Below are 24,827 nucleotides of genomic sequence, written 5' to 3'. Positions count from 1 at the left end.
TAATTAAGACAAACTCATATAATTAATTAAATTAATTAATAAAATTATGACTATTAATTAACTAGTAATGTCTTTTAATAACTATACTTTATATATGTTGGGTTCATTTATAAGGAATATAATTACTATAATATGTATACACTAAAATACTTTTAATATATATATATACTTTAAATATAAGTATATTTACTTTTTATTTTGTGTTAACATTATAAAATTATAACTTATAAAATTATTAATTATAATATATATACGTACTTTATAGCATATAACTTGTAATGTCTTTTAATACATACACTTTATATTATATATTATGTTCATTTAGAAAGAATATAATTACTATTATATAAGTTAATAATTTCTAAATAATAAAATAATATTGATTCATATTATATGTTATGTTCATTTATAAACACACTTTATAGTATATGATTATTTAAATTTAAATTTTGTTATTTATGTTTTTATTAATTTAATTAGTAGTTAATTATATGAAAATATGTAAAAGAAATATTATTGTATATGGGTACGGGTTCGGGTAATTGGATATCCATGAAGAACATTTTAATAAATTTTTTATTTAATCGAGTTTTTAAACAGGTTAGGGTAATTATAAGGTAATGAGAATCTATTAGGGTTAGGGTTAACGCAATAATTTTCAAAATTATTTGAGTAGTTAGTACGATCTGGGTATTTAGATTTTTATAGGGTTAGGGTTCGGGTTCGAGTACCTCGAAATTAATGGATACCCTATCCATTGACAACCCTAAACATCATGCATATCAAGTAAGGAAAGAAACCTTATCTTGTAATTCTAGTAGGAATCATTTTGCCATTTTCCTTATCAACATAAGCTTGGTCCAATTTCACAAAAATCATAAGCCAATTTCATTAGGGTTGCGTTTGTAGCAGTCATTGTTGAAATGAAATAAAACCTTAATATTTTAGAATACAAAACTGAAAAATCAGAAAATGGCTTCAAAGCATGTAACAATGCCATTTTCTTAAAGTTTTATTCGCCCCCACTTATAGTATGCAAAAAAGTTATTAACGTATAAATCTAAAAAATACAATGAAATTAAGTTATTGACTATGTTTTGCACTAACAAAATCATTTTACTAAGCACTCATCGGGGTATGATAAGATTATCAAACTCCTATAGTCTTTTTCCAGCAAAACACTATAAAAGCAATCTAAGAAGAATTTGAAAAAAGTGGAGAAAATGATTGAAATTGTTTCTCTTTTACCTTTTTCCATACATTTTCAAGAAATCAGAAAGTCTATTTATAAGCAAAGATGTTTTTTTCGAACAGACACAACTATCTATTTTCAATAGACAATTGTCTATTTTCTAGCAAACATAATTGTTTGTTTTCCAACATAATTATTTGAACAAAAATAACTCTTGAACAATCATAATTATTCAAGGGACTTTCTCCCTTTCATTCTTCCATTATTATTGTAAACTCCACAAGCTGCTGAAAGACATTTAGCAATAAGTTCAACTATGGCTGATATACAAGTTGTTCAGATAAATTATAAGAAGAGTACTTTTTATAAATGGGCCTCAAGCATAAGGCATTTTTGAGAATGGTTCTTTGTATAATTTTATCTGTTTTTAACCTAGAGAAAAAAAAATTAGACAAAATTGTCCTTAATGAAATCGACCCATCAGTTAGGTTTCGCGCCTCAACCCGAAACCTATTAACGGGTCAAGTATGTCTTTTATATGGACCACAACTCTTCGATTTTCATCGAGAGACCGTACATATCCTCAAAAGCAAGTCTGTCAAAAGCATTCCTTTACAGTTCAACTTCCGAGCATTTGGGCAGTGGTAGGAGCTTTTTGGAGTGGTTGTTATTCGCATAAAGGTAGTTCACATATTGAGCAGTGTGAAGAAGTTGACATTATGTTAAGAAAGGTATAATATTTTTTTATGAATTTTTTATTTTATTTTGAACCATGTGGAGGTTTTTGACAGAATGGTTATTGTTCATGTTTAGGGTTAAGGTTTTTGAGCATAAACCTATACATATTGTTTGTTCATATTGATATTGTTGTTGTTTGAAATTTTTGAATATAAACATGAAGGTGGTATTGTTGGTGTTGCTTGGGTGGAAAGGTGACTGGCCATGCGTGACTGGTTGATATGTATGTGTCATGACCCTTTGTTAGATATTGTGTGAGTGAAGGCGTGCTTAGGTGGTTGCCACCTTTTGCGTGAGTGGATTTTGGCATGGGGTCACGTAGGGTTTACGTGATTGTAAAAGGGTTTAACTTTGCGTGACTGATTGATAGGTCATTGCGTGACTGGTTTCTAGATCATTGCGTGACTGGTTTCTAGGTTATTGCATGAATATTGTTCAGGCATGGCGTCAGTTAGTGTGTGCATGATTCGATTAGTTGTTCTTAGAATTATGTGACTTGTTTATAAATCATTGCATGATTTAATGTTAGTAATTACGTGACTAATTGATTAGGCATTACGTGACTATTGTTGTAGGAAATTGCACGAGTGTCATAACTACATGAAATTTATCTGCATGGGTTCATTCTGTATTATTTTGGGTCAACTGTAATGCTTTAATGTGTATATGTTGATTTACTTAATAATCCATGCTCCACACTTGGATTAATTATTCTGTTTCAGGGTTGTTTAAAAATAGTTAAAATTATTGTTACGGTTATTTTTTGAGTGAACTTATGAGGAGGGCTATTTCTAAGAAATTCCTGCTGTTTTTTTATTAATCTACAATGATGGTATTGACATGACTAAAATGAGAATGTTATTTGTTTTATGTTGCAGATGGCCAGTACAAGAATAGAGCAGGAAAACGTGGAGTCCTTGCTTTGTGTGCCGAGGCACCGGTGGGGGTTTAATGCGGGCATTAACATTCACTGTAAGTGGTCACATTTGCACGTGATACGTGAGATGCTGTGTCAAGTGAACGAGTTGGAAAACTTTAAGAAAACATGTTTCGGGCACATGATGGATGTCGAAGCAGATAAGAGTTTATTCTACGCCATTCTCGTGCACAATCTAATGCTGCATATAATCAACGAACCTAACGCCACGGAGGCAGAGTTATGGTTCGCAATAGGGAAAACGAAGGCCCGCTTTTCTAAGAGGGAGTTCTGTTTGGTGACAGGACTGAAGTTTGGTCCCCTACTGGCCTTCATTGTCAATCCCTACAAGGCCTTCCCTGGAGGAATTCACCTATGATATTGGGGACCTGGGAAGGAAGTGAAGATCCAATAGGTTTTAGATACGTTCAAGGGAGGGCAGTTTCAGCAGGAGGGAGAAGCGAGTAAGATGGCCTTTGTCTTGGTCGCGACCAATGTTTTATTCGGTCAAGACTACTGACGATCTGTGGTTCCATGGTTGTTATTGGTGGTCGATAACATAGACGAGTGGAATGCATTCCCATGGGGACATACGTGTGGAGTCTGACCGTGGATTACTTGCTGAGGGGTTTCGAACCTTCTGTTGGGGGCGAAGCAGATAAGAAGTGCTACCACCTCTACAAATTCATATGGGCGTTTCAGGTAGTCTGCCATAGCCTAATGTTTATTATTATCATTATTGTTTTCGCATAAGAATTTATAAGGTGAGTAAAAATCTTACCCAATTGATGTGCAGTTTTGGGCGTTGAAAGCAATACTTGAAATCAGAAACTTGTTGGGAAGGCAGTGACAGTCCGGATAGGTTTGGCCAAGAATGCTTAAATGGCAATGTGACAAGAGGCTTATAGGCTTCGACGTCAATATTGCAAGTTTGGAGAGAGAGGGCAAGGTGAGTAAAGAAACCATATTTTTTTTATTTTATTAAATTTTATTTTTATTGTCATAAGGTAACGAGGGTTATACCTAATGGCAATGTATGTTTTGGTGCAATTGTGGGCAGTAAGGACTTTAGAGCCAATGACAGAAGAGATGTTGACTGCATACTGGGTGGACATTGAGGTCAATATCTCCAAGGGGCAGCAATACATTCCATTATGGAAGTTGGAGGGTCGCCCAGAATTCAATCCCCAACAAAAGAGGAAAATAATGGACCGCAAAGGGAAAAGTTCAGTACGAGGAGCCGTTAAACGGAGACACACCACAGACGAGGAGGTCCATTCCGATTTCGATGCTGCTGAGGCACCTTATTCTCCTCATACAATTGTTCATGGTGCTTTTCCTGCTGCTGATCATGCTGCTACTCCTACTTCTCCTCCTCTTGCTTTTGCTGCTGCTTCTCTTCTTGCTTTTACTACTACCATTCCTCCTACTTCAGGTGTTGCCCCTCATGCTAAGCCGCGCAATCGAGCGCTGTGTCCATAAATGACTACGAGCATTAAGCGAGAATTATAAAAGATGCGAACACAGTGGAAGAAATACCTCCAGTCATTGTAGACGAATATACAGATGCAGATGTAGTCAATGCAGTTGGAGATCCAGTAGTCAATGCAGTTGGAGATCTAGCGGGTGATGCAGATGCAGATGCAGTCAATGCAGTTGGAGATCCAGCAGTCAATGCAGTTGGAGATCCAACAGTCAATGCAGTTGGAGATCCAGCGGGCGATGCAGATGTAGAGGCAGTCACTGCATGAGCATATCCAGCATTCACTGAAAGGGTTGGAGGATCGGATTGTCGGTCAATTGATCGATTGTTTTGAGGTATGAGGTTTTATGTTATTCATCGCGTGAGTTATAACATGTACGATGTATATACTGTTCTAATGTGTTTGATTTTTTTGATCATTTAGGGTCTAATCTCACCTATTGGTAGCCCGATTGAACATCATCCTACACCTATCCCATCTCTGATAGAGGTAGCCCAGCATTCTCAGCCCACACCTTCTCTCGAGGCTCCATCTCCTCCATATGAGGTTGCATAAGGACCTCATCCTGCGAGTAATGGAACTACAACTTTCGCACATCCTACTCTTGTCCCAACTCTAGCAGAGGCCTCTCTGCATGGTGAGATCACACCTTCTGCTAAGGCTCCACCTCTACTTGAGCCCGAAGATGCACGTGTGATCTTGGCCAGCAAATACCTTCGAAGTCCGTATGTTAACCCGCTATTAGTCCAACGCAAAGCGAAGGACGATTTGAAGGACAGATATAAGTCCTTCCTGAAAAATGACCAAGCTAGGTAAAATGAAAACAATAGACCATATTAGGGTTAACGATTCTAGGGTATTAATTACATACATAGACTTTTTGACATGGGTATTATTATATGAAAATTGTGAGAAATGACCTTCGTAGTAAGGTAACTTCACTATAATTTTAATTTAACTCTATTTTAAATATACAGAGTTAACATTCTGAGCATCGAAAAACAAGAGGGCCTTGATTTTTTCTAGCAATTGGAGATGCTGACAGAGTTGATGGACATCCAACAGATTGATGATGCATCAGTGTGTTATGTAAGCAGGCGCGTAAGCACCATCCACAACACTACAAGCAAAGAATATGCATCGTTGACACCACATTCTATGTAAGTATATTATATTTTACTGAGTTGTAATTATTCAAATGTATGGGGTTTAGGGTAACTTAATTGCATCTAACTATTATGCATAACGTAATTGACAGCTTATTTTGCTCTATCTAAGCCAAGAAATGCGACCTTCCCCCACCAAGAAGACATTCAAGCCAAGTGAGGCAGTTTTGCCAGATAATGTGCTTGCCTATGCAAGTGGTGGGAGACCTCCATGGGGTTTTCCATGGTATGAAGTTGACTCAATTCTCGTATCGTGCTTTTTCGACGGCCATTGGGTGGTAGTGCACGTTAACTTGCTGAAATGGACTATGATGTTAGTGGACTCATCGTACAGTTGGAAAGAAGTACTGAAGTCTGGCTTGCGTGATACGCAGATGAGTCCACTAAAATCATTGTTTCCCATTATATGCCACCAGGCGGGGTACTTTGTCAGCTCACGTCGTCAAAAGCGAGCTTTGACGTAGATGAAATATAAGTTAAATGAGAAGATCCCGATATAGCAAGATTCGCACAGTTGCGGGGATTGGGTTCTAGCCTTGTTGCAGTGGTTGATCGGCTTGGAGGATCAGACGCTGAAGGCAAACGCCATATAAGGCATTCGAACAAAGTTTGCCGTTGAGATTTTTGCTAATAGCTTAAGTTGTTAAATTTTTTAATTTGTTTATTCTTTTTCAATTTGTAAATAACATTAACATTATTCTGTATCATTTCCATATTATTCTTTATTGTATCATTTACAAATTATTCTTTGTATTCATTCATGTGATAAGCATACGGGTCTAATAAGAACGGCATTGTTTTTTTCTTATTCATATCGTAAAGTCTGTTAGTATTTTACACAATTTACATGACAACGTTCATTCGTTTGCATATGCCAACCCCCTTTTACTTCTTTACTTTATAGCTTATATGACATGTTGAATTGCATTGCGTGACATAGGTTTGTAAGCAGTTGCTATTGAATTACGTAAATGGTGGAAATGAAATCGCGTCACTAGTTGATATTGATTCGCGAGAGTAATTGTTATGGAGTCACGCGAGTACTAAATGTTGAATCACGTAGGTAGTTAATATGGAATCGCGTCATCATTTGATATTGATTCACCGGAGTATTTGTTATGGAGTCACACGAGTACTAAATGTTGAATCACATCGGTAGTTAATACAGAATCGCGTCACCAGATTCATGAGAGTATTTGTTATAGAGTCACGCGAGTACTAAATTTTGAATCAGGTCGGTAGTTAATATGGAATCACGTCACTAATCCACATAGAATCGTGTGAGTAGTAAATATGGATTGCGTGAACCGTTAAGATTTAGAATCGAGTGAGTATTTGATATTGACTCCCGTTAGTAGTAAATATGGAGTGGTGTTACTAGTTAATATGGAAGCGTGTGACATGACTTTTTTATGGAATTACGTCACTTGTTGATATTGACTCGCGTGAGTAATATATGTGGAGTGACGTTACTAGTTATTATGGAATGGCGTGAGTTTTTATTCTAAAATCGCATGAGTAGAAAAATAGATTCGCGTGACTGGATATTATGGAATTGCGTTACTAGTTGATGTGGAGTCGCGTGAGTAGTATATATGGAGTGGCATTGAGAATTCTTATTGAATCGTGTGACTAAATGATATGAGATCATGTGACTAGTTGAGCTTGCATCGCGTGACTCACCTATTGTGTGTCATGTTCTTTGAATAAGGGTAAGTCAATTATCATGGACAATATCAAACCAGAACTCAACCCCAAGCACTATCATAACAAATTATCGAGTTGAACACCTTAAACCCTCAACCAGATGAAAGTTAAAGCACATGTTGAGGGAATTTAAAGAAAACAAAATACCACAAGTCAATTATGAGAAATACAAACTATAGAATCCATAATCCAGTTATACAAACAGCTCTCAAATATGAATGTTCATGTAGTATGGTTGACTCAGCCAAAACCAATGACAACTGACTTCTTTTTTCTCTGAGGTTAATGTCGGAGAAACTTATCTGAGGATTATCAATTCTGCCGTGCTTCTGCTACCTGAACAGCTGTATCTATTATTTGCATTAAAAAATTCTCAACATTTTGTATCCTCAATTCCAATGCCTGTATTGTAGCTGTTTGATTACTGAGTTTCTCATAAATCCTTAGAAGCATAGTACACATCACATCATTGGAAACAGGAACTCTAGACAGTTGTTTGGATGGAGTATCATGGGCAGGATGAACTAGGCTGCCTTCAATAGAGTTCAATGGCTCATCAAGACTCAAGTCATATCCCCTTTTCACGAGCCATCAAAAGGAGAGAGCACGAGGCCTGCGACTAGTCCAATCAGCTAGATACCTATTGCTCCATATCCCTTTCTTCTTAACTAGAGTCGATATGATGTTCCCGTATGGAAGGGTCGTCTCTTCCCGCATGGCAACTTGTCTCATTCTCATGATCATATATTCTACAATATTAATGCCAAACTAGCTTCCAATTGTTTCCATCATCCACAGATGCTTAGCGCTAACATGTTTGAAACGACTGATCCTTCCTTGTAATGTGGACATCAGAAAATTATGTACCAGCCTATCTGGTGCAGAATTCAAATGACGAGCAGAACATGACTTTGTGGTGTATGGTTCTCTTCTGTTTGTCACCCGGGCCCACATACGGGACGGGTCATATGATGGGGGAGGTCTGTGTTGTCCGTGTGTATACTCCATTTTCAGGAGCTTCCCAATATCAAAGGGAGTCACTATAAACTCTATTCCTCTCAAAAACACGTTCAAAACAAATGGGTCAAAATCTCTAAGATTTTCAAATTCATTTTCACTCCGGCGAATGCTAGAGTAAAATTCCCTAACAAGAGTCAGACTATAATCAAAATATGGAAAGGTACTTAGACCCTTAAGTTTACCCATGTCGAAAAATGAAAATAAGTCACCCTCAAGGTATATGTTTTCCTTTAAGCTTTCCCAATCTACCACTTTCCTGCACGATATCATGGCATTCTCTATTACCAATACCTACCACCATGTGATATGTCCCTAAACCGCAAGAGAGAGCACAGATCATTACTTGGTTCAATTGATAAACCAATTGATGCGGAAGGAAGTTGAAGATCTAGTTTCCATTTCTTCCTTAATCGTAGGCTAGAGTATTTATCATCACCTATACTTTGGTCGCCATTGCCACGGACATTAGGTATGCTCGAAGATGTGATCATTGCTTAAGACAGTGCAGGACAGTTCAGCTTTTGTGGTTCAACTTCTCTTCACCCTTAAACTAAGTTTGAAACTGTTGGAAGATGAAACGGCAGCTATCAATAGATATTGGGAAAACTGAAATATGAAAGAAACGGTTGGAAGCTATCTTATGCCCTTTTATGTTTGATTACAACAGTTGACATTAAAACAACTATTACGATTATTATACATCATTTTGTGGGTAAAAATATGATGCAGGATGCCAAAATCAATCATGAAAATATTATTAAATATTTTATGCTTTATTTAATAGTTTACAAAGAAAAATAAATTATTAAGGAGTACAATGAATTTGATGATCCAACAAATGGGCTAAGTACTGTAATTGAAATTTGATGATCCAACTATGCAATGGCATTTTTGTAAATAAGGGAAACTGTAGTCAACTATAGGATAAATATATAATTTTTTCTAGCACTTTCTCCTTACTTCTAGCAGCTTCTTCTTCTTCTTCCCATCCTTCTTCCTCAATAAACGTTTTCCATATTGCATGGAAGTCATCCCTTGAAACCTCCATAACTTTCTCAAAGTAACTTCAATTCTCATGCTTTGGTACACTTTTTCAAACCTTTATAACTTTCATAGGATTCTTTGTGTTCTTTCACTTTTTCACCTTAAAGATCCTCAAGAGTCTTTTCTCAATACTTTCTTTCACTAGCTAGATGTCAAATAACGAAAATAAGTCACCCTCAAGCTTTCCTCAACTTTAGTTGTTCAACTTCTCTTCACCCTTAAACTAAGTTTGGAACGGTTCAAAGATGAAACGACAGTTATCGATATATTTATAAGTGGAAATTGTGGGAAATGACCTTCATAGTAAGGTGACTTCAAAAATGCCTTATAATATATCTTTTTGCTCAGAAGTAAACATGTCTAATCTTTGTGTTGTAGCAGTGTTCATTGCAGCCATATTGGAATCATCATTCATGAGTCTAGCTGACTTCAAAGGACGATTTTTCTTACTAACATCTGAAGCCCAACGACGTGAGTCCCTACACTGTCACGTGACTGATGCTGTTTTTCATTTTTAGTGCTACCCAAACCATTTGGTGTATCCCAACCATTTGAACTTGCTGGTTGATTTGACTCATGAAGAGAGCCCCAACCTTCATAACATTCTGGTGACTTTTGTTGTTCCCAACCATTAGATTTGGAAGATTCGTCGAAGGTTTTCGAAGGAATGACATCTTCTGTTCCCCAACCAGACCGTGGCAGTGCATCACAAGCATAAGGTTTTTCACATTCTTCCTCCATTGTTCCCCAACTAGTTCCACCGTCTCCACCATTGAACTTGAAGGTTTTGTCATCCATATGGACATCTTGTGTATCTAACTTTTCATTCCCCAACCAAACAGTTCAATTTGCTCTTTCATACAAGTTCCATCCACTTGAGAGAGATATCTTGTATTTTAGATTTGCTTGTCCCCCAATCATCGCACTCAGTTTGCTTCGTTGTACTGGTCACAGCTGTTGTAACATCTTGTGTTTTAAATTTGATTGTCCCCCAATCACAGCAGTCATTTTGCTTCGTTGTTCGGGTCACAACTACTACAACATCATGTGTTGCAAATATCATCTGCAGACTCTGTCAAACTCAAGTTGAAATAGTATTATTGAATGCAAATATTAATGGCCAGTTCGAAACAATCCCTAACAACTGACGTCTGAAGGGCCACTATCTTTAGGTACGACACCTATAACGTTATCAGAGTTTATAGTCCGCATTGGATAGCAGTTTCGTGTGTGCCCAGGTTATGTGCAAATTGCACATGCCTTGGGTCATTGTCGTCGAGCCGTCGACTAAGCAAATGATGTTTCCCAGTTTGTCGGTGGAGTTGTAAGTGGAGTCTGACAATTTTATCTATTATGACCATAGCTCTTACATTGTGAACATCTACGTCGTCCGCTGCCTTCCCCAACTGATGGAATCCTTTTCCTCCTAAGTATTCCCACTTGACCTCGCCAACTTGGTGGCAAAACGATAATTTGTAATAGTCATTGGGGATGTCCTACTCACTGGGATGCCCAACCGAACGAATGCATATCCCTCCACCCAAGACCGAGTCTTGTAATAGTCCGAGCAGAATTCAATGGCTGCACGTTTGCACTTATTGCCAAGGCAATAAAGTCACAATTGGCGAACAATGTAAAAATTCAATTCATCATGCACAATATAACAAAACATGATTGCTCATACCTTATTGCCGCCATGGCATGCATGCAGGGGAGTAGATCAGATTGGAACTCACCGCATGAACACTCCTTGGTGGAGACGTTCACCATTCTGTCCTTAGTCTCGCCTATAACTTGAAACTCCACCTGAATGATTGCTTGTATGGAAAAGTGACATGCTTCATTGAACTGTCTGTTCAACAGATCGGTAGCCCAAGGGCTGAGGGGCATGGTCAAATTCAATTTCTCATTGTGCCGGTCATGGAACCAACATTAAAACATGCCTTTGGTCTCAATGGGGTTACACAATTTCCTTGCACCCTGCTTGAGATAAGCTCACCAATTACCCTCGTGCTCGCAGTTCAGTACCTACATTGCAAACCATCGACAGTACACGTGTGTACCTTCTGCAACGTCCGAAGTTGCCAATATTCTCCTTTAGGCAATTTCGTTGCACGCAAAGCAAACTTGCATGCCTTATCCTTACAACTAACCTCAAAACGAGCGTGACATGACTTTTTAACTTTAAACTCAAAATGCTCTTTTAGTGCCAACATGCTCAAAGCTCGTTTCAATTCAGCCTTCGATGGAAATACTTTTTCACGATATAAGTGGTCATCCATTAATCTGGATTCCTTACTCCCAACTATTTGGAAGGATATCATATTTAGCCTAGGAATAATCTATTGACGAGATACCCCTGTATTTACTCTTTCTTGATCACTACCATCAGGTGAACGAATGTCGTTCTCAAGTGTGATGGTGTTCTCGTAAATAGGGTCCGCACCTTCAACATCTTCTAATCCAATGGTTCTGCCATGGTCATCCAACTCAACCTCTTCTAACACAACAGTTGTGGTATGACCTATACCACCATCTGCATGATTACAATCAAGAATCTCAGTCTGCTCAACCTTGTCGTCCTCTGAACGGTCTTCATGTCCACCAACGTAATCATCTTCACAGTCATCATGCAACTCATTGTTCCGATCCGCCGTGTCGTCCTCTTTAACATCATCTTCAATTTGATCAGATGCATCGTCATCACTCACAACCATCACAGTGTCATTTGCTAATGACAATGGACCCAATGAATTTTCGAGCGACGGTTGTGTTTGTTGCAAAGTACCAAGTATTTCGTTCGATGCATATTCCGATCGAAATTGTGCAGACATCATTTGTAAACACCTCATGTGTGCTCAGAGCTGTTGAAACTCATGAGGATACATCAAACATGATTGTCATGGTTGTTTGTTAGGAAATGCATGGTGTGGTATGTCAGAATAATTAACATTCTGTTCTTGGTGATTACTATGTTGGATACCGTGCTCATATGGAATATCGTTTGCATTTCCTACCTTAATTGTCACAAACACAACAACTGCCCTCTCATCTCACAGAATACTTGCTACATCTTCATCATCCTTGATAACTACGCGCGAAACCCCTGCTGCATGGCTGAGCCATGCATGTAGCTCGATTTCATTATTATGTGAGTTGACCCTAACAACCTCTTCAACCGCTTCACTAGTCCCGAAAATGATAAATCACTCTCAACATCCCTCGCTAGTGTCTCACCACCCTTGTAAGTGTCATCAACCCAATGACCACCGTATGTAATCATAAGCTTCATATTTGGCAAGCCGTTGAAATTTAATAAAAAATAAGTGTCACGATCAGTCAATTTATCAAAAATAGCCCCTCAATGCATAGAAATAACTTATGCAATGCCTAAGTCACATTTGGCCGGCCGTAAAAATTTAACAGAAATTAAGTGTCGCAATGTTTAATACACATTAATGCAATGCCTAATAACTAGTGAACAAAAGCCCTTAAACAAGAGGCGAATTGCACAAGTCACGAGCCATCGCTCTCGCAATATATAACAACAAGTCACGTAATATATAAAAGCAGTCACGCAAGCCTAAAAAACTACTGAACAAAAGTCTCAAAACAACACATGAATTGCACAAGTCACGTGCCACCACTCTCGCAATACATAACAACAGGTCACGTAATATATAAAAACCAATCACGCAAGCCTAAAAAACTACTGAACAAAAGCCTCAAAACAACACATGAATTGCACAAGTCACGTGCCACCACTCTCGTAATACATAACAATATGTAACGCAATATATAAAAACCAGTCACCCAAGCCTAAAAAACTACTGAACAAAAGCCTCAAAACAACACATGAATTGCACAAGTCACGCACCACCACTATTGTTACAATAGGTAACGCAATATATAAAAACCAGTCACGCACTGCCTAAAAAACTACTGAACAAAAGCCTCAAAACAACACATGAATTGCACAAGTCACGCGCCACCACTCTCGCTACAACAGGTAATGCAATATATAAAAACCAATCACGCAACCTAAAAAACTACTGAACAAAAGCCTCAAAACAACACATGAATTGCACAGGTCACGCGCCACCACTCTCGCTACAACAAGTAACGCAATATATAAAAACCAGTCACACTGCCTAAAAAACTATTGAGCAAAAGCCTCAAAACAACACATGAATTGCACACGTCAGTCACCCACCGTCAGGCTCGCAACACCTAAGAATAAGTCACTCAATGAATAATAAGCCTCAAAACAAAATGTGAATTGCACAAGTCCCGCACCACCAGTCTTGTAATACCTAATAATAAGTCAATCGATGCCCAATATCCACTCACTTTATGCCAACTTAAACAGTCACATACTGGCCCAACGCCACGCAATACATAACAACACGTCACCATAAGTACTCTATTCCATATACATACAAACCACTCACGCAATATTTCAACAGAAGATATGCATTGCACAATTCACGTACCGTGTATAACACACTCTCCCAATACTTAATAATAGGTCACCCAATGCCTAACATCCACTCACGAAGTTATTCAGCATAATATAACTTAAACGAAGAAAATAACTCAAGAAAATATGTGCTCAATGAAAATAAAAATTGCTATAAATTTTATTCAAATTTTATTAAAAAGAACCCCCCTTCCCCTTGAAAATACAAGGAGATGATACAAAAAAAATGAACTGTAGTTCATTTCTTCATAAGTTCATCTACTTTGAACTCTATCTCGGCAAGAATCTTTTCGTTGCTCAGGATGGCAGCCTCCAGGTCAAAAGTCCTTTGCATCAGGTTGTCGATGAGGACTTGCATCTCCTGCTGGAATATGTGCAACTAGTCCTTCACACTTAAAGGTACCTCATCCTCTTTGGAGGCTGCCTCTTTCCCCTTCTCGACTCTTGGATCTCTGGACGTCATTTTTCAATTATCTGAGTTGATTAATATAATTAAATTTGATTCAAATGGTTAATGGTTTCCTTTATTTATATGCATGAAAGCTGACTCTTTGTTTTCTACACCCATATAGTGCAATGAAGGTGGGCTGAATTGGTTATTAAGTACCTGTTCGGCTTGTCTTTTCATCTTATCTACCTCTTAAAAGCAAAAACCAAGCCAAACATCATTTTCCAAGAAATTCTTAATAAAAAGCAGCTTAAAGGTTTTGTCTTTTTTTTACTAATCAAAAAGGATTTTAATGTTACCTCTTTTCTCTTTTCCAAGAAATTCGTTATCGTTTCCTCTTTTCTTTTCTTTTTTTATTTAAGAATCATAATAGACCAACCAAAATCTAATACTATTGCTACTATACAAGTCTAAAATTATATATAAACTTCAAAAATTACATTAGATCTTATTAGGTTATTGAAGATGACACTCAATATCCTTTTATGGTAATTTTAACCAAAATTACAGCTTATATAATTTATTTTGTTAAACAGTTTACTAAACAGCTTTAGCCTATTTCTCTTCTAATTTTACACAATTTGTTATTAAGCGGGCTGAATCAGTAGATAATCACCTTCAGTATTAGGTAGCTAAAGTCACGTAATGCCTACAAACAGGTCACGCAATGCTCAACAAATATTCAGCTACGTAACGCTTGTCACACAAAGCTCAACAAATATTAAGTCACGTAATGCCTATAAAGAACTCACACAATGCTCAACAAATATTCAGTCACGTAATACTTGTCACACAACGCTCAACATATATTCAGTCACGTAATACTTGTCACGCAACGCTCAACATATATTCAGTCACGTAATGCGTATAAAGAACTCACGCAATGCTCAACAAATATTCAGGCACCTAATGCCAAATAAACAGATAACGATTCCTAATATCCAGTCACACACCTTAATATCCAGTAACTCAATGCCTAACAAATATTCACGCATCCCCTATAAACTGATTGGTTTCGCTACCCACAGCCAGATTTAAGTTTCCAAACTCATATAATTTATCCATCAACTTTTTCGTTCTATGAATAACTCTAAATAAACGCAAGAACCCATAACAAATACCTTGATGTCATCTCTACACTTTGGGATCGTGAGAAAGTTGACTGCCGATATAAACCCCGATGGCGTTGGAGGGTTGGACGGAGGGATAGCTAAATCTAAATCGAGATTTAATTTTGAAATTTTAAACTGAATAGCAGGAGAGCAGAAATAAAAAAACTGAAACGCGCCTTCATTTGGATTAATTGGATTAAAAGGTATTTTTATCAAGTCGTGTCAAAAATTGACCAAAAACAGTTAAAATTATAGAGACGGTCATTTTTTAAGTCACCTTATTATGAAGGTTATTTTTCACAATTTTCTCTTATAAAAACATGGAAAGCATTTAAGCTAGTCAACTAAGACCTAGTATACATGCTTGCACTGTATGCATGATGAATCTGGCCTTTCTAACATCGCAAACCTAAACAGATATTCTCATATATTGTCACCCACAAAAACAATATCCACTAGGCAAAATCATAGTCAGCTAACTCGTTTTGAGAACAAATTATAAAGTAATATTCGCAGCACGGGACAGACAAAAACATCCATATGGGGTACAAAATTTGTAGTATAAATTAGAATGATTAAATTTGAAATGTCAGGCTTATAAAGCATGACATGAACAGATAAGCGACCCGAGATAGCCCAATACTCACTACTATTCTCCAACTAAAAGTGCCTTTATGATAGCATTGGAAGTCCCATCAGCTAGAGGAAAGAAATGCCCAGCACCTGAAAGCTCATGGTAGAGTATCCAGGGAAGTTGTTGGGCAATGTAGCGGTTCATCGTAACGGGCACAATTCTATCCTGATTCCCATGCCAAAGGTGTACAAAACCCTCATTGTTGGGAAATGGATTTTCCAGATCCAAAGGATCAAATTCCCAGGCTCCTTGTCCAACTATAAGATCACGATGAAGGGACTCGAATTCTCCTTGCTGAGTAACTTGTTGTGACTGGAAGGAATGAAACAAAAGTATTAATCATACCATAAATCCAAAATTCAATTACCTTGTAATATTATAAGGGAAAAAGGTTGAAGGAGAGAACTGACATGATAAGACAATCTGCCTACATAGAAATTGACGGAAATATACTTTTTATTAGAAAACATTACCCAATAGTCTTACACCGAAACTACAGTCAATGAGAGGTAACATCTGATGTTTTGACCAAGAATTCCAACCTTAAATCTGAGAAAGGAAAGAAATCTAATATCTTTTCTGCTCTCAAATACTTAACATTGGAGTCAGAACTTATGAAATACATCATTACACTATGAGCCCTTCTTTGACATTAAAAGCAAATAGGTGCACTTACATACTGCTATGCATTTCTGGCAAAACCAATAAAATGATGCAGAGCAACAGAATTCATGAGAAAATTTGTCAAAGGTAGATTACTCAATATAGTTAAAAGGATGGCTGAATTAATTGATGAAATCTCTTTGCTAAGCTGTTTTCTCCATTTTTCTACAACTGTTTACAACTAACATGGTTTTTAGATCTCCTACGACAATTAAACTGTGTTCCTTTCCCTTTGTTAAAAATGGTATTGTTTATTTCTGTTATGAATTATGGTTCTCGTAATTTTGGGTCTCGGGTCTCTTAACATATTTTCTCCTGTGATTTTTTTTTTCCGGAAGAGCTTCAACTACCAGTTGGTAAAGATTTCAGGTTAGAAATTAAATAAATAAGAGTTTTGAACTTGCGAACTATGAGAACCTACAAAGAATATTGAATCTTGGACACTGTCACTAACTTAATATTGCTTAAAACATCAATAATCTTATGGCTTTTTTTATATTATTGTTTGACAGCACCAAACCATTTTCTAGATATCATGATTGCATTTTGCTTCCATTTAGTCCCCCACCCCAACCAAAAAATAAAATAAATAGATAAAACAAAATACAGGAACCTCTTTTGTAAAGAGAGATGCATACCGCAAAATTCTTTCTTGCAGAAATCTGAGACATAATTTCTTTGTCCTGGCTGGACAAAATATCAGAATTGCCAGCTAAAACACTAGAAGCAGGGAACAATTTTTGAGTGTTCCACCAATAGACAAGCCATGGAGTGTAGTGAGCAACACGGATAACCCATTGGTCTTGAGGTGTCTTCTGATTGAAAGCTTCATTAGATATGTTTACAGGAAAATGAGGCCACCAATAGTTAACAGCTGGAGCTAATAGTGTCACTCCCGCTAACCTGTTTGGAGTTGCAAATGTGCCACAGATATGAGAAAAGAAAGAAAATGTGACTGTTAGATGAACTTCGGTGGCAAAGCGCCTACTGGTTCATTTTATCTTGTGCTTAGCTCAGCCAACAATACCTGTTAGGGATGTACTTGAGACAACTCCAAATCACCTGCCCACCCATGGAATAGCCAATTACATAGAATTTGGATCCTAGTCCTAACTGATCAGCAAGCTCCTCTATATCCAAGGCCATGCTCTTTACTGTTCGTTTTGGATTAGGATCACTTTCTCCATAACCTGGTCTGTCAAAAGACACAATGTAGATCCCTAACTCCTCAACAACTTCCTGAAAGAAACCATCAAAAAGTCAATGATACACTAACTTTTTAACATATTAAACATTAAAACTTAAGAGGAGAGACTGAAAAATAAAGAAAAATAAGCCACTCAATAAGTACCGGAGATAGAGTAGTTGCAACAGCAGCATTATGCCTACCAGAATTGAAACCATGCACATAGATAATTTTATACTTGGCCACATCTCTTGGAACACCATGTTCTTTGTAGGCCAAATACCTTCTATCTCGAAGCTTTATTCTTGGTGCTGTAACAGTAGGCCCATTAGGAGAGCCCCATATCTTGGGTGGAGGTGGTTGGATCGCCTGGTAAACCCATGACAAAATCCCCACAAACAAGACTGCTAGTATTTTCTGGAATATACCTGAAAATTTCTACCTTAAAACTACCACTTCGAGGTAAAAGCAGAATAAATCTAAATGAACATAGTCACAAGCCAATCAAAACAAATCCCAAGAAAAGAAAAATCTGTTCTCAACCATTCAAAGCAGTGATCAGAAACAGTAAATTCCATTTTTTTAGCACATAATTACATCTGCTTATCAACTAAATACAGCACCAGAAAAGTAAACATCACTATACACATGAAGAAAGCTTGAAAGTTGAAGTAAGATTAGATCAAATAAAATGAAAAGTAAAGCAAAACCCACCTGGAGGAAGCTTGAAAGAAGTGCTCTGATTAGATTTTCTGGTGTGAGCCCTGGCTGATGCTGCTGATATCTTCCTGTTAACTCCTCCCGCCATATTTTATCTCTCAAAACAACACCCCCTAACCTGAAAAGGATAGACTAGCTAAAATAGTTCATTGAGATAAGGTGGAAGTCAACAGAGTAAGCTAGGGACTTAATTTGATGTTTATATTAATTGGCATAAACCATTACTTTCTTTCTTAAATTGTGTTTTTTTGTTTGGGGGTAAGAGATTAATGCAAGTTATGGTCAAAACTCAAAAGTTTGACTTCAACTTTAAAAATAAAGTATTCAGAGTTCCAAAAGAAAAGTTAATACGTTGTTTTCTTTTGGTTAAAAGGAAAAAAATGACTTAGCCATTCGAGTGGAATGAGTAAAAGCAATAAAATAAATTTAACTTCTCTATAAATTTGATTAACATGACACAAATACAATATAAAATTTAAATTAATTTATATTTAGAATTATTATATTTCATATTTTAAACCTATCAAGTATTAATTGTGTTAACATATTTAAGTTATGATTCTTATCTACATTAAATGAATTAATTCGTTTAATTAACAAATTATCATATCTATATTATATTTTAATTTGTATAATTCGTTTATGAATAAGAAAACAATTTATTTTAGACGAATTTTTTAATTTTACAAGAGTAAGAAGATAAATACTTAGGAAAACTCTTGTTCTCTTCTTTCCTTAATTTTTATATTTGAAAAGTGACTTCCAAAATATAGAAAAAAAAAGTTTTAAAGTTTCTTCTTCATTATTGCCACCGAGCATGCCATCTTTTTCCTTTTCTCCTCTCACAGTACTCACCCTAACATCTTCATCTCTCTCCAATTTCTTTTTATGATGCTAGGGCTCCACCTTAAATTCCTAATCTCCAAGGCCACTCATCCAACACATCTACCTTTTAAGGAGAAGATAATAACCGTGACGAAGTGATATCAAAATAAATGCAATTTAAATCTGATCCACACCAAATACACCTAAAAGAGAGACAGAAAAAATGATCAATGACAATGAAAATATCGTCAAATTGAATGAATAAGAATATCATGTCAAAGTCCTAAAAAGCTTATAAACGTGAACGTTATATATTTTGCTTCGCTAGATTAATCTTTTGGAATGAAAATAATGACCCGTGACACATACATCTAGGGATGTCAATGGGTCGGGTACCCTATAATTTCGAGGTATCCGAACCCTAACCCTATTAAAAATTAATTACCCTAACCCTATTAACTATCCGAATAATTTAAAAATTACTACCTTAACCCTAACCCTAATACATTCCTACTATCCTATAATTACCCTAACCCGTTTAAATACCGGATTAAATAAAAAAAATTATTAAAATCTTTTTCATGAGTACCCAATTACCCAATTAACTTTTCTAATTTCATAACTTCTCTTTAGATTTATATATTATAAGTTTATATAAACAAAAGTATATATATTGTAATTAATAATTTTATAAATTATAATTTTTGCAATGTTAATATAAAATAAAAAGTAAATATATTTATAGTTAAAGTACATATATATATATATACACACACGCATACATAAAAAATATTTTAATATATAAAATAGTAATTATATTTCTTATAAATTAACACAATATATAAACTATATATATTAAAAGACATTACAAGTTAATTAATAATAGTAGTTTCATAAATTAATTTAATTAATTATAAGGATTTGTTCTTAATTTCATGAAATTAAAAAAAAAACATTTAAGTTTTAAAACTATTCTAATCTCAAAAGCTTTCTTTAAGTATATATATTATAAGATTATATAAATAATGATATATATATTATAATTAATAATTTTATAAGACATAATTTTTATAATGTTAATACAAAATAAAAAGTAAATATATGTATATTAAAAGTACATATATAATAGTAATTATATTCTTTTATAATATGATATAATATTCAAATTATTTAAACATAATTAACAATCTAATAATTTTTTAATTTAAATATATTAATGTCATCATATTAATAATTAAAGTAACTATATTTTTCATATATTTGTTAGTTTTTAATTAAAAAAAAATTACATGTAAAGTTAATAAAAATTGTAAATTTTTAATTTAATTATTAAAATAATAATAAAATATTTATAAATATTAATAGAGTTCAGGTAACGGGTACCCAATGAGTGGTACCCGAACCCTATCCGAATCTGATTCGGGTAGTGAAATCACTACCCGAACCCTACCCGTAATCCTTTTATGAAATACTCTAATCCGATGTAACTAAGTAAGGTATATAAGGTACCCGTTGACATCCCTACATACATCTACAGCCAGCGAAACATTAGAAAAAATAGGAGCCCATAAAAGGGATAGACCGTCGGATTGAGGAAGAATCGAAGAAATACGCCCTGTATCAGAGGGGCACTGCCATCTTCTTATCATGTGCTTAGTAAAATTTATTCATGCGTACAAAACTGTTACTACTACATTGTTCAAACGTTCGACAATCTAAACAATAGTCAGAAAAAAGGATACTTCTAGAAATCCCAGTACCTGGACTATCCCCTCTTCAAAAATAAATGAATAAACCTTATTTTCCCTTGTAACATTGTATAGTCTGGTTATAAACTGATGAGGGATGCTGGGATAAGGGTCAAAACCTACGAAGGTGTCTCCTTTTCACCGACCAAAAGTGCCTTCACTATGTTATTAGACATCCCATCCGCATGTGGAAACATATGTCCTGCACCAGGTAGTTCATGGTAGTGAATCCATGGGAGTTGTTGCACGATGTAGCGTTGCAATGTAACAGGCACAAGCCTATCTTCATCTCCATGCCACAGGTGCACAGAGCCCTCATTATTAGGAAAGGGGTTGTCCAGATCCATTGGAGAGAATTCCCATGTTCCAAATCCAATGTTTAGGTCACGATGCAGGGACTCGTATTCACCTTGCTGTCTTACTAGTGCCTAAGGGGAGGACAGACAAAAGATTATGATGATGGCAATACCAGAGAATATATATAGAGTTCCAAATTCAATTATAAAGAAGATACAAAGAGCGGGAAAAACAAGAAAGAGAGAGATTATTGATAGTGCAAAAAACTCTATTTGTTACAGACAGAGATTCATTCAGTAGATGCGCTAAGAATACTTGAATTTTCACTATCTCCACTATGGAAAACCACTACCACCACAGACAAGCAGTTCAAGTTCAAGGAACTACCATTAATCCACCACAACCATTCACTACAATAAAATCCTTATACCGCCAACAGATGCCCATAACTGAACCAACACAATCCACAAACACAACTAATCACAGCTCAAATATGAGTCAAAACAAAAACAATTTTTCGACCAGATTTCACAAACAAAAATGCAGCAGACAACAATTAAATTCCTAAGACCACATCATCAGTGACTTAAACTGCTAAGACAACAATTAAACTGCAGAAATCAATAGTGAATTTGGACATTGAACACAAAGGTGCAGTTTTTGAAGGTTAGGATTTTGGTGCATGTCAGTGAGAGAGAATCTTACCAAATGAAAGTAGGCTTTCTAATGAAAATGTTACCAAATTGTTATTGGAGTTGGAGAATTATACCCTATTTCAAATGTAAGCAGAGATCATTAGCATCAATTTATGTCACTGCCCCAATTATCATTCTCATAGACTTGCCAATCTTAGGAAAAAAGCACCATTCACAGCCAAGTACAACCAGTGTAGCCTCATCTATGGAGTATGACCAAAATACTCACAGAAAATAAATGCATAATTGCATGTGAGAAAAAAATCTGTCACTTAGTGCCAAACAACAAAACATAAATTTAATAAACTTGTCAAGGGACGCATAGTGTTCTGCAGCCAATATGGTACTTTTCTTAAACTGCCACGAGTAATTGAGTTGGTTCATTACCTCTATTAGTTTTATCTTTTGTAATAGTACTGATATATGTAACACAAGGAACTCTTTGGCAGATAGAAATACATACCCTGTGATTCCTTGTAGAGACTATCTTGGGCAAGAGTTCTTTGTCCTGACTAGAAAGAATATCAGTACTGTGAGTGATGACGCTAGAACTAGGGAACCATTTTTGAGTGTTCCACCAGTAGGTAAGCCAGGAAGCATAGTGAGACACACGAAGTGTCCATTGGTCTTGTGGTAACTGTTGGTGATATGCTTCTTTAGATAAGTTTGTAGGAAAACCAGACCACCAGTAGTTGACAACTGGCGCTACCAATGTTGCCCCAGCTAACCTGTTGGAGTTGCAAATATCCCTCACATGAGAAAACGTGAAAAAGCAAGCAGTATAGCAACAGCAGTACAAACATCATACGTATTCTCTTTCTCTCTTCATATGTTGCATTCAAGTAGTTCAGCAACAGATTACCTGTGAGGGATGTACTTGAGGCAGCTCCAAATCACCTGCCCCCCCATAGAAAATCCAATTACATAAAACTTGGATCCCAGTCCCAATTGATCAGCAAGCTCTTCTATATCCAAAGCCATACTCTTTACAGTTCGTCTTGGATTAGGGTCACTCTCTCCATAACCTGGTCTGTCAAAAGACACAATGTAGACCCCTAAAGTTTCAACAATTTCCTGGAAGAAACAACCATGAAGTCAAATGACACTTACTTCAACATGTTACAATTGAAAGCTCAGACCACCACTCAAAATAATATAGAAGAATGAAAAAACAAATAAATACCAGAGACAGGGTAGTGGCAACAACAGCATCATGCCTACAACAATCAAAGCCATGGACAAAGACAATTTTGTACTTCGCTTTATCTCGTGGTACACCATGCTCTTTGTAGGCCAAATGCCTTCCATCCTTCAGCTTTATTCTTGATGCAGTGACAGGTAGACCATCTGGAGAGCCGCATGTCTTGGGTAGAGGAGGCTGGATCGCCTGATAAGCCCATGCCAAAATCCCCACAGACAAGACCAACAGTATCTTCGTGAATATCCCTGCAATTTTTGAGTTATAATCAAACAGTCTACAATATTAGACATATCAATTTGAAAGAAATGGCAGTGACAGGACATCATCTGTGGAACAAGACAACGTGTAAACAAAATGCCTTTATAGATCACCCAACTTGAAATATACAACTCTAAGGCAACAAAAAGCCCTTCTTTTACCATTAAAAGACGCAGAAGCCCTTTCTTTAGCAAAATGAAGAATTCAACTCACGTTACTCCTTTCTATAAAAAAAAGGAATGATTTTTACATGAAGCCAAGCTAAAAGTTCAGGTCTTGACTCTAGACCCAAATACTCAGTGAATGCAAAGAATAATTAATCATACAATCTCAGCAGAAACAATGAGAAATGAAAACCCAAACTTCATTACACTGAGATGATTGAATGTTTCAAAAATCTGCAAGAAATGAAGAATCGAAGATCCAAAATTTTCAACTTTCTTATGCTTTCTAAGAAGAAAAGGAGGGTAATAACAGAAACAAGGTGACCCAGATAAAAGAAAATTGTGGAATTTTACAATGAGAATATAACCAAAAGCAGATCAAATTAAAGGTAGACTTTTTTTTTTTTAATTTTGAAAAAAGAAAACCCACCTGAAGGAAGCTTGAAAGAAGTGTTTTCCTTGGCTCTTCTAGTGTGAGCTCTTGCTGATGCAGCTGATATTTTCCTATTAACTCCTGCCATTTTTTTGGTCTCTTTAAGCAAAATCCACCACAAAACAATCACCCAAGGTGTCCAAAGAAAATATGGACCGGAGAAAATCAAAGAAACCAACGAAACAACTTAGACAGAGGAGTTTTGCTTTGTTTTGTTTTGTTCTGTTTTTAGTATGATTAAGACATGTGATAGTTTTACTCTTTTCTGATTTTTACAAGGATGACTGAAATGGACACTCTTTTTAAGGAAGTTGCTAACTAGCCCTGATGGATTAAAGTACAAAGGTTAAGGCTTTCTTGGTAAATTAGACATTTTTAGCATGTTCAAGCTTAAACCTTGAAAAGCCCGGGTTATCTATGTAATTATGAGAGTTTGAATGATTGCTTTTCCTACTTACTGTGGACTAAGCTTAATTTGACTGGTCAAGGCTCAAGAGTTCCTATTACGCATATTATTTTTTAATCAATGTAATATCTAGAAAAGAAATAATTCAAGAAATTATAATTTTGTGCACTGCTACCATATCACAATGATATATTTAACTTTATAAATTAAATCTCTCATGTTAACTCTAAAATGTTTATACGTTTCTTTACTCTCAAAGTAAATAATGCTATTAGTACTTGATTTTTTTC

At 36.0% G+C, this 24,827-nt stretch overlaps 2 protein-coding genes across 2 annotated transcripts; both read right to left on the bottom strand.

Annotated features, from left to right (window-relative positions):
• On the bottom strand, positions 15,704-18,723 carry LOC18598225. Its single transcript, XM_007027658.2, has 5 exons — positions 18,505-18,723; positions 17,956-18,218; positions 17,632-17,843; positions 17,243-17,507; positions 15,704-16,253 (listed from the first exon to the last, which is right to left on the bottom strand). The coding sequence occupies exons 1-5, from the start codon at positions 18,596-18,598 to the stop codon at positions 15,957-15,959; spliced, it is 1,131 nt and encodes a 376-aa protein (XP_007027720.2). The 5' UTR covers positions 18,599-18,723; the 3' UTR covers positions 15,704-15,956.
• Positions 20,925-24,378, bottom strand: LOC18598224. Its single transcript, XM_007027657.2, has 5 exons — positions 24,129-24,378; positions 23,259-23,521; positions 22,938-23,149; positions 22,539-22,803; positions 20,925-21,511 (listed from the first exon to the last, which is right to left on the bottom strand). Exons 1-5 carry the CDS (start codon positions 24,217-24,219, stop codon positions 21,203-21,205), a joined length of 1,140 nt encoding a protein of 379 aa, XP_007027719.2. The 5' UTR covers positions 24,220-24,378; the 3' UTR covers positions 20,925-21,202.

This window comes from Theobroma cacao, chromosome 5 (genome assembly GCF_000208745.1).
Source record: "Theobroma cacao cultivar B97-61/B2 chromosome 5, Criollo_cocoa_genome_V2, whole genome shotgun sequence".
NCBI lineage: Eukaryota > Viridiplantae > Streptophyta > Magnoliopsida > Malvales > Malvaceae > Theobroma > Theobroma cacao.
The sequence above is the reverse complement of the archived record's forward strand: the minus strand, read 5'-3'. Positions and strand labels throughout refer to the sequence as shown.

Bases quoted from the DNA above. Each gene is read 5' to 3' on its own strand.
- LOC18598225 (XM_007027658.2), bottom strand. From the start codon at position 18,598: ATGGCGGGAGGAGTTAACAGGAAGATATCAGCAGCATCAGCCAGGGCT. The intron at 18,219-18,504 runs GTGGGTTTTGCT...AGAAATTTTCAG, and splicing joins TTCTTTCAAGCTTCCTCCAG to GTATATTCCAGAAAATACTA. The intron at 16,254-17,242 runs GTATGCATCTCT...CATTCCTTCCAG, and splicing joins CTGCAAGAAAGAATTTTGCG to TCACAACAAGTTACTCAGCA.
- LOC18598224 (XM_007027657.2), bottom strand. From the start codon at position 24,219: ATGGCAGGAGTTAATAGGAAAATATCAGCTGCATCAGCAAGAGCTCAC. The intron at 23,522-24,128 runs GTGGGTTTTCTT...CAAAAATTGCAG, and splicing joins TTCTTTCAAGCTTCCTTCAG to GGATATTCACGAAGATACTG. The intron at 22,804-22,937 runs GTAATCTGTTGC...CAACTCCAACAG, and splicing joins CTCAAGTACATCCCTCACAG to GTTAGCTGGGGCAACATTGG.